At 47.9% G+C, this 10,447-nt stretch overlaps 2 protein-coding genes across 2 annotated transcripts in view; one reads left to right on the forward strand and one right to left on the reverse strand.

The window, feature by feature from the left end:
• Positions 1-2,688: 2,688 nt before the first annotated feature.
• On the forward strand, positions 2,689-7,408 carry LOC306982686 (pleckstrin homology domain-containing family A member 7-like; the record flags this gene model as incomplete). The annotated part of the gene is made up of 6 exons (XM_079583152.1): positions 2,689-2,706; positions 3,381-3,527; positions 4,272-4,399; positions 7,129-7,192; positions 7,241-7,291; positions 7,346-7,408. 6 exons carry the CDS (start codon positions 2,689-2,691, stop codon positions 7,406-7,408), a joined length of 471 nt encoding a protein of 156 aa, XP_079439278.1.
• Positions 7,409-9,074: 1,666 nt separating this feature from the next.
• Positions 9,075-10,447, reverse strand: part of LOC306982687 (uncharacterized protein) — a gene marked incomplete at its 3' end in the record, with an annotated part of 21,539 nt that continues 20,166 nt past the window's right edge. Inside the window, exon 7 of the mRNA XM_079583153.1 lies at positions 9,075-9,293. Within this exon, the coding sequence (XP_079439279.1) occupies positions 9,075-9,293 (219 nt within the window). The remainder of the gene's footprint in view (positions 9,294-10,447) is intronic.

The following is a 10,447-nucleotide window of genomic DNA, read 5'->3' on the forward strand; positions in this document are numbered from 1 at the left end:
AGGGGATGTTACGGAGCCCCTAAAGTGCCCAAAAGAGAGAGAAATATTGTGTGCTCAAAAGATATTTGAGGAAAAGAAACTATATATATATATTTGCAAGCTACGGAACTAAATATCAAAATCCTCTGATATCCAAATATCTCTTCATCATCGTCCCAAAACACGAGACATTAAAGGGATGTTTCAGGATGTTTGACACAGGGCCTCATGTCCTCGTTATCCAGAGCGTTGCTGATTTATGGAGATTTGTTTTTTTGTAATTCATGCAGTTCTTATGTTTGAAGAGTTTCGTGGCGCTAGGTTAATGCTAGGCTAGTGCATGTCTATGGTATCAGCTAGCCTGCATTAACCCCTTAACTCCCGCCTTTTCTCCAGTTTGGCTTTACCCCAATCCAAAAGCTTCTGGAAAAAAGCTGTGAAAATAGCAACAAAACTGAGACGAAAACAATGATGGAAATGTGACAAAAAGCGAGAAAAAAATTGATGAAAAAGTGGCAAAAATGTCACAAGAAATTGACAAAAAATTGGACAAAAAAATGACAAAATGTGACAAAAATTTGATAAAAATTTGATAAAAATTTGACAAAAAATTACAAAAAATTGATAAAAAATTGATAAAAAATGTGACAAAAAATGACAAAAATGTGACAAAAAATTGATTAAAAATGACAAAAAATTGATAAAAAAGTGGCAAAAATGTCACAAAACGGTCACAAGAAATTGACAAAGAATGGACGAAAAAATGACGAAAATTTGATAAAAAAATTGACAAAAAAATTGACGAAACAAATGACAAATTTTTTTTGTCAATTTTGTGACATTTTTGCCACTTTTTCATCAGTTTTTCATCACTTTTTGTCAATGTTTTCTCGCTTTTTGTCACATTTCCATCATTCTTTTCGTCTCAGTTTTGTTGCTATTTTCACAGCTTTTTTCTAGAAGCTTTTGGATTGGGGTAAAGCCAAACTGGAGAAAAAGTGGGAGTGTTAATGCAGGCTAGCTGATACCATAGAAATGCACTAGCTTTGCATTAGCCTAGCGCCACGAAACTCTTCAAACATAAGAACTGCATGAATTACAAAAACCATATCTCCATAAATCAGCAACGCTCTGGATAACGAGGACATGAGGCCCTGTGTCAAACATCCTGAAACATCCCTTTAAGTTTCATCAGTGACGCCCGGCTCCGCCTCCGCGCAGACGAGCTCCGCCTCCGCGCAGACGAGCTCCGCCTCCGCGCAGACGAGTTCCGCCTCCGCGCAGACGAGCTCCGCCTCCGCGCAGACGAGCTCCGCCTCCGCGCAGACACACACACGCCCGTACGGAACATTGAAAAGGAGCTGCCGCACTGCCCCCTGCTGGGACCTCGCTGACACTGAATGTAACGCCCTTTAAAGCCACACGGCGGAGGAAAGGCTCCACGGCGCGGCTTTAAACGCACAGGGAAACAACAGTAACAACAGTAATAATGATAATAATAACTTTATATTTCTAGAGATTCTGCTTTTACACCGTTCTTTTCTGCTGTGGTTTTAATTTGAAAGTGCCTTTTTATTCTTGATCGACTGTAAAGTTCAGTCTTCACCAAATCAGAGAGAGTTTTATAGAGAAATATCTGAACAGAGAGAGATCTATTTACTGCCAGGAATAAAGAGTTTTCCCTCCTTTATTCAGACATTTTAAAAATATGAAATATATATTATTGAAATATATAGAGAGTCTATTTTAGTCACTTTTTAGCCTTTTATTTATGGTTTTATAGAGAATGAGCTAAAGCAAAACCCCATAATCAAACCCCTTAGCGACCGTCGCTATAGCAGCAGTAACTAGGGGGCGGGGCTCCTGCGACAGGCCACTCCCCTCGTGAAGACTCGAAGGTTTTCTGATCGAGATTTGATTCGTAAACGCGTTTTTTTAAAGAGCAATTGATGAAAAAGTGGCAAAAATTTCACAAGAAATTGACAAAAAATTGGACAAAAAAATGACAAAAAAATTGATAAAAAATGTGACAAAAAATGACAAAAATGTGATAAAAATGTGACAAAAATTTGATTAAAAAATGACAAAAAATGGATTAAAAAAAAGTGGCAAAAATGTCACAAAACGGTCACAAGAAATTGACAAAGAATGGACGAAAAAATGACAAAAATGTTACAAAAATGAGTTGAATACCCAACAAAAAAATGGTGACCGTCGCTATAGCAACAGTAACTAGGGGGGCGGGACTCCTGCGACAGGCCACTCCCCTCGCGAAGACTCGAAGGTTTTCTGATCGAGATTTGATTCGTAAACGTGTTTTTTTTTGGTGAAGCCTGAACCTTCTCTTTGTGGTGTTAGCTCAGCGCTAATGTGGCCTTTGTTTGCTATGGGAGATGCTAACGGCGCTAACCTGCATGTGTGTGAACGGACTGACGTGTTTAGCCACAGCCGTGACGGAGGAGACAGAAAAAAACATGTAAACTGTGGAGACGCACACGTGAGGAAGTTCTGTTTGATCGACTTTTCCCTCTGCACATGTGCTCTGAATAAACCACTGTGGCTCCAGAGTGTGTCAGTGTGTCAGTGTGTGTGTGTGTGTGTGTGTGTGTGTGTGTGTGTGTGTGTGTGTGTTTCTGCAGGAGCCTCCTCTTTATTGCCTCTGAGCCTGAAGGACCTGCAGTTCTGGACACGGCCTGGAGGTGGCGCCGCATGGCTCTGATTAACCAAGTAACTCACACTGCACCAAAACTACTGCAAATACTACTGCACTGAAGCAACCGCCACTACTGCGAGTACTACAGATACTACAAATATTACAACTGCATCTTATAGACACAGACGGCATCTCTGGAATCGCCCATATATGGTCATGTTTGAAAACAGTTAAGGGGGAAAACAATTTGGAGAAAAATCTAAACTTTCTCTTATTATTTAAAAACTACTGTAACAAACGCTGAATTATGAATATAGTTTCTACTAAATAAAGATACAAAGACATGGGGAGGAGCAAAGTGGTTCAACAGCCCATAAATACATGAATAACGGAGAATACTAACACAATGCTACATGTTAGCATCGGGCTAATGCTAACGGTTAGCTGTCTGCTGTGAGGAAATATCCATATGGGCCTGATTTACACTTGACCTTATTTATGTGATAAATAAGAGTGAAAAATTGAGTTTCCCAAATGATTTTATTTCCCCCTCGGCGAGGCCACGCCCCCTTCTATGACGAGATGCGTCTGTATCTACACTGTGAAGTTTGAAAAGAACTTCATCTGAAAATATCACAACAAAACATTTACTTTAGGTAAAAAATATGACTTTATTGAAATACAGATGAGCTGTACACGCTGCAGCGCCCTCTGCAGGCCGTGCTCAGTTTAAACTCTTCTTCCTCAGGGGGAGGAGCGGCCAATCACAGAGGGTCAGAGCGGCCAGGGGCGTGGCCAGAGTGAGGCGGTCCAATCAGAGGAGAGGACGAGGCGTTCGGGCGTCACCGAGGTCGACCTGGAGCCGCAGGAGTTCAGTCTGGACCTCAGCAGAGAAGTACTTATACTACAGTACTACAGTATTATAGTACTACAGTACTACAGGACTATAACTACTACTACAGTACTACAGCTACTACTACAGGACTACAGCTACTACTATAGGAATATAACTACAAGTACTTACTACTACAGGACTATAACTACTACTACAGTACTGCAGGAGTTCAGTCTGGACCTCAGCAGAGAAGTACTTATACTACAGTGCTACAGTATTATAACTACAAGTACTTACTACTACAGGACTATAACTACAAGTACTTACTACTACAGGACTATAACTACAAGTACTTACTACTACAGGACTATAACTACAAGTACTTACTACTACAGGACTATAACTACAAGTACTTACTACTACAGGACTATAACTACAAGTACTTACTACTACAGGACTATAACTACAAGTACTTACTACTACAGGACTATAACTACTACTACAGTACTACAGTACTACAGGACTATAACTACAAGTACTTACTACTACAGTACTATAACTACTACTACTACAGGACTATAACCAGAAGTACTTACTACTACAGGACTATAACTACAAGTGCTGTGGGTTTGTCCCTGTGGTGTTTCCAGCAGGGGGCGCTGTGGGTTTGTCTCTGTGGTGTTTCCAGCAGGGGGCGCTGTGGGTTTGTCTCTGTGGTGTTTCCAGCAGGGGGCGCTGTGGGTTTGTTGCAGATGTTTCCGTACAGATGTTTCCGTACAGATGTCTAACTCTCCTCTGTCTCAGCTGTCCCGTCCAGAGAAAGTCCGGATCCCGGAGCGCCTGGAGCCGGAGCCGGAGGAGCTGAGCTCAGAGGAGCTTCAGCAGCGCCGGGAAAGAGCGGAGCGGATCCGGACCCGGCTCCAGAAGAGCGGGTAAGAAAACGCCAGCTTTAAATGATAATAAATAATAAACAATAAATAATAAATAATAAATAATAAAGAAGAACGGGTAAGAAAACGCCAGGTTTAAATAATAATAAATAATAAACAATAAATAATACATAATACATAATATTGAGTCCCCCACCTCTGGGTCATGTGACTCGAGTCTCCGCCTCTGGGTCATGTGACTCGAGTCTCCGCCTCTGGGTCATGTGACTCTAGTCTCCGCCTCTGGGTCATGTGACTCGAGTCTCCGCCTCTCGGTCATGTGACTCTAGTCTCCGCCTCTGGGTCATGTGATTCTAGTCTCCGCCTCTGGGTCATGTGACTCTAGTCTCCGCCTCTGGGTCATGTGACTCTAGTCTCCGCCTCTCAGTCATGTGACTCTAGTCTCCGCCTCTGGGTCATGTGATTCTAGTCTCCGCCTCTGGGTCATGTGACTCTAGTCTCCGCCTCTGGGTCATGTGACTCTAGTCTCCGCCTCTCGGTCATGTGACTCTAGTCTCCACCTCTGGGTCATGTGACTCTAGTCTCCGCCTCTCGGTCATGTGACTCTAGTCTCCGCCTCTGGGTCATGTGACTCTAGTCTCCGCCTCTGGGTCATGTGATTCTAGTCTCCGCCTCTGGGTCATGTGACTCTAGTCTCCGCCTCTCGGTCATGTGACTCTAGTCTCCGCCTCTCGGTCATGTGACTCTAGTCTCCGCCTCTGGGTCATGTGACTCTAGTCTCCGCCTCTGGGTCATGTGACTCTAGTCTCCGCCTCTCGGTCATGTGACTCTAGTCTCCGCCTCTCGGTCATGTGACTCTAGTCTCCGCCTCTGGGTCATGTGACTCTAGTCTCCGCCTCTCGGTCATGTGACTCTAGTCTCCGCCTCTGGGTCATGTGATTCTAGTCTCCGCCTCTGGGTCATGTGATTCTAGTCTCCGCCTCTCGGTCATGTGACTCTAGTCTCCGCCTCTGGGTCATGTGATTCTAGTCTCCGCCTCTGGGTCATGTGATTCTAGTCTCCGCCTCTGGGTCATGTGATTCTAGTCTCCGCCTCTCGGTCATGTGACTCTAGTCTCCGCCTCTGGGTCATGTGACTCTAGTCTCCGCCTCTGGGTCATGTGACTCAAGTCTCCGCCTCTGGGTCATGTGATTCTAGTCTCCGCCTCTGGGTCATGTGATTCTAGTCTCCGCCTCTCGGTCATGTGACTCTAGTCTCCGCCTCTGGGTCATGTGACTCAAGTCTCCGCCTCTGGGTCATGTGACTCTAGTCTCCGCCTCTGGGTCATGTGACTCTAGTCTCCGCCTCTGGGTCATGTGACTCTAGTCTCCGCCTCTGGGTCATGTGACTCTAGTCTCCGCCTCTGGGTCATGTGATTCTAGTCTCCGCCTCTCGGTCATGTGACTCTAGTCTCCGCCTCTGGGTCATGTGACTCTAGTCTCCGCCTCTGGGTCATGTGACTCTAGTCTCCGCCTCTGGGTCATGTGACTCTAGTCTCCGCCTCTGGGTCATGTGACTCTAGTCTCCGCCTCTGGGTCATGTGATTCTAGTCTCCGCCTCTCGGTCATGTGACTCTAGTCTCCGCCTCTGGGTCATGTGACTCTAGTCTCCGCCTCTGGGTCATGTGATTCTAGTCTCCGCCTCTCGGTCATGTGACTCTAGTCTCCGCCTCTCGGTCATGTGACTCGAGTCTCCGCCTCTGGGTCATGTGACTCAAGTCTCCGCCTCTGGGTCATGTGACTCTAGTCTCCGCCTCTGGGTCATGTGACTCGAGTCTCCGCCTCTCGGTCATGTGACTCAAGTCTCCGCCTCTGGGTCATGTGACTCGAGTCTCCGCCTCTCGGTCATGTGACTCTAGTCTCCGCCTCTCGGTCATGTGACTCTAGTCTCCGCCTCTGGGTCATGTGACTCTAGTCTCCGCCTCTCGGTCATGTGACTCTAGTCTCCGCCTCTGGGTCATGTGACTCTAGTCTCCGCCTCTCGGTCATGTGACTCTAGTCTCCGCCTCTCGGTCATGTGACTCTAGTCTCCGCCTCTCGGTCATGTGACTCTAGTCTCCGCCTCTCGGTCATGTGACTCGAGTCTCCGCCTCTCGGTCATGTGACTCAAGTCTCCGCCTCTGGGTCATGTGACTCTAGTCTCCGCCTCTCGGTCATGTGACTCGAGTCTCCGCCTCTGGGTCATGTGACTCGAGTCTCCGCCTCTCGGTCATGTGACTCTAGTCTCCGCCTCTCGGTCATGTGACTCGAGTCTCCGCCTCTGGGTCATGTGACTCTAGTCTCCGCCTCTGGGTCATGTGACTCGAGTCTCCGCCTCTCGGTCATGTGACTCTAGTCTCCGCCTCTCGGTCATGTGACTCAAGTCTCCGCCTCTGGGTCATGTGACTCAAGTCTCCGCCTCTGGGTCATGTGACTCTAGTCTCCGCCTCTCGGTCATGTGACTCTAGTCTCCGCCTCTCGGTCATGTGACTCTAGTCTCCGCCTCTCGGTCATGTGACTCGAGTCTCCGCCTCTCGGTCATGTGACTCTAGTCTCCGCCTCTCGGTCATGTGACTCGAGTCTCCGCCTCTCGGTCATGTGACTCAAGTCTCCGCCTCTGGGTCATGTGACTCTAGTCTCCGCCTCTCGGTCATGTGACTCAAGTCTAAAGTCTAAAGTATTTCTCATTGAGTTTCTGGTAAAATGTGGTGAAATGAAGCTTCTGGTTTGTTCTGACGCTCATGTGCTCCTCAGGTTCTCGGTTAAGGCTCTGATGGACGTGTCGGAGCTCGGCTCAGCTCTGCTCCAGAAGCAGAAGGTCCTGGAGCAGCAGAAGCAGCAGAAGGTCCTGGAGCAGCAGAAGCAGCAGAAGGTCCTGGAGCAGCAGAAGGTCCTGGAGCAGCAGAAGCAGCAGAAGGTCCTGGAGCAGAAGGTCCTGGATCAGAAGGTCCTGGAGCAGAAGGTCCTGGAGCAGAAGGTCCTGGAGCAGCAGAAGGTCCTGGAGCAGCAGGTCCTGGATCAGCAGAAGAGCTAAAGGTTTCCATGGAGACCAAACACAGACTGAAAAGTATTTTAAAAACACAGGCGTTGTTTGTCCAGAATGTTCAGTGTTTCCAACTCAATAAACTTCTAACGTTGAAGATCCTCGTGGTTTTCTTGAAGCTTCTGCTCGTGTTTCATCTCATTTTTAACTTGACTTTTCTCAGACTTTAATCGTTTTGAGCAGAACTGAAGTGGATTCGCAGAATTATGTGAAAAAGGTGGCACAGAATGTAGAAGCTTCTGGACTGGAGTTCACAGCCCGGAGGTCAGTGTGACGCCTCATTTGAAAGCTAAGACTTTTTTGTCACATTTTTGTCATGGGTTGTGGCTCTTTTCCAAGAAGCTTTAGATTTGAGTAAAGTTGAACTGGAGAAACGGTTCAGGTGAGGTTCAGGTGAGGTTCAGGTGAGGTTCAGGTGAGGCTCAGACGTTAAGGTGAGGTTCAGGTGAGGTTCAGGTGAGGCTCAGAGGTTCAGGTGAGGCTCAGGTGAGGCTCAGAGGTTCATTCTGTCTCTGGACCAACAGCACCAGAACTTGGACCTGAAGTGAAGATAGTTTTTCGGCTGGTTTGGTTTAACAGTGCGTCTGCACAGCGCCCCCTGCTGTTCACACAGTTTGCTTTATTGGGGTTTGGACCGGGGGTGCCCAAAGTGGGACCTACTTCTGCGTCCCATTCATTCTCAATGGAAAATCAGGATGCAGTACACTTTTTGGCCACCAGCGTTAAAGTGGGGGCGCTGTTTCACTCCTTTCACAAGGTTAAGGGGATGCAGTACACTTTTTGGCCACCAGTGTTAAAGTGGGGGCGCTGTTTCACTCCTTTCACAAGGTTAAGGGGATGCAGTACACTTTGTGGCCACCAGCGTTAAAGTGGGGGCGCTGTTTCACTCCTTTCACAAGGTTAAGGGGTTCTTGTTCACATTTTGGACTTTTTTGTTTTACTAAAACTAAATAAAATGACTATTATTACTCACAGTTGTTTGTGTGACGTGGCCGTGTTCGACCCACAGGCAGCGTTGGGTCAGAAATGCAGTAAAAGAAAAACACGCTCGTCTCAAATACTTCCTGGATCCTTTATTTTTGAAAAACGTGTCGGAGTCAGTAAGGGGCGGGGTCAGTAAGGGGCGGGGTCAGTACGTGTCGGGGTCAGTACGTGTCGGGGTCAGTAAGGGGCGGGGTCAGTAAGGGGCGGGGTCAGTACGTGTCGGGGTCAGTAAGGGGCGGGGTCAGTACGTGTCGGGGTCAGTAAGGGGCGGGGTCAGTACGTGTCGGGGTCAGTAAGGGGCGGGGTCAGTAAGGGGCGGGGTCAGTACATGTCGTGGTCAGTAAGGGGCGGGGTCAGTACATGTCGTGGTCAGTAAGGGGCGGGGTCAGTAAGGGGCCGGGTCAGTACGTGGCGGGGTCAGTAAGGGGCGGGGTCAGTACGTGTCGGGGTCAGTACGTGTCGGGGTCAGTAAGGGGCGGGGTCAGTACGTGTCGGGGTCAGTAAGGGGCGGGGTCAGTACGTGTCGGGGTCAGTACGTGTCGGGGTCAGTACGTGTCGGGGTCAGTACGTGTCGGGGTCAGTACGTGTCGGGGTCAGTAAGGGGCGTGGTCAGTAAGGGGCGGGGTCAGTACGTGTCGGGGTCAGTAAGGGGCGGGGTCAGTACGTGTCGGGGTCAGTAAGGGGCGGGGTCAGTACGTGTCGGGGTCAGTAAGGGGCGGGGTCCGTACGTGTTGGCGTAGCGCTCGTTGAGGTACTGCTCGGACGTGATTGGTGGATATTTGCCGGAGCCGTCGCAGCAGCCAATCACAGCGCTGTCGTCGGGCTGCATGAAGAAGGCCAGAGACTGTCGCTCCGAGGCGTCGCCAGCAGGGGGCAGCAGCACACGGTGGACCTGAGGAGGAGGAGGAGAACTCTGAGGTCACTGAGGTCACTGAGCTTCACTTTAGCTTCACTTTAGCTTCACTTTAGCTTCACTTTAGCTTAACTTTAGCTTAACTTTAGCTTAACTTTAGCTTAACTTTAGCTTCACTTTAGCTTAACTTTAGCTTAACTTTAGCTTAACTTTAGCTTTAGTTTAGCTTTAGTTTAGCTTCACTTTTGCTTCACTTTAGCTTCAACTTAGCTTCAGTTTAGCTTAACTTTAGCTTAACTTTAGCTTCAGCTTAGCTTCAGCTTAGCTTCAGTTTAGCTTAACTTTAGCTTAACTTTAGCTTCAGCTTAGCTTCACTTTAGCTTCACTTTAGCTTCACTTTAGCTTCAGCTTAGCTTCAGTTTAGCTTAACTTTAGCTTAACTTTAGCTTCAGTTTAGCTTCACTTTAGCTTCACTTTAGCTTAACTTTAGCTTAACTTTAGCTTCAGTTTAGCTTCACTTTAGCTTAACTTTAGCTTAACTTTAGCTTCAGCTTAGCTTCACTTTAGCTTAACTTTAGCTTAACTTTAGCTTTAGTTTAGCTTCACTTTAGCTTCACTGAGGTCACAGGTCACTGAGGTCACTGAGGTCACTGAGGTCACTGAGGTCACTGAGGTCACAGGTCACTGAGGTCACTGAGGTCACTGAGGTCACAGGTCACTGAGGTCACAGAGGTCACTGAGGTCACAGGTCACTGAGGTCACAGGTCACTGAGGTCACAGGTCACTGAGGTCACAGGTCACTGAGGTCACTGAGGTCACAGGTCACTGAGGTCACTGAGGTCACAGGTCACTGAGGTCACAGGTCACTGAGGTCACAGGTCACAGAGGTCACTGAGGTCACAGGTCACTGAGGTCACAGGTCACTGAGGTCACTGAGGTCACAGGTCACTGAGGTCACAGGTCACTGAGGTCACTGAGGTCACTGAGGTCACTGAGGTCACTGAGGTCACAGGTCACTGAGGTCACTGAGGTCACAGGTCACTGAGGTCACTGAGGTCACAGGTCACTGAGGTCACTGAGGTCACAGGTCACTGAGGTCACTGAGGTCACAGGTCACTGAGGTCACTGAGGTCACAGGTCACTGAGGTCACTGAGGTCACAGGTCACTGAGGTCACTGAGGTCACAGGTCACA

The sequence above is a fragment of the Gobius niger genome (genome assembly GCF_951799975.1).
Source record: "Gobius niger genome assembly, contig: SCAFFOLD_32, whole genome shotgun sequence".
Classification (NCBI taxonomy): domain Eukaryota; kingdom Metazoa; phylum Chordata; class Actinopteri; order Gobiiformes; family Gobiidae; genus Gobius; species Gobius niger.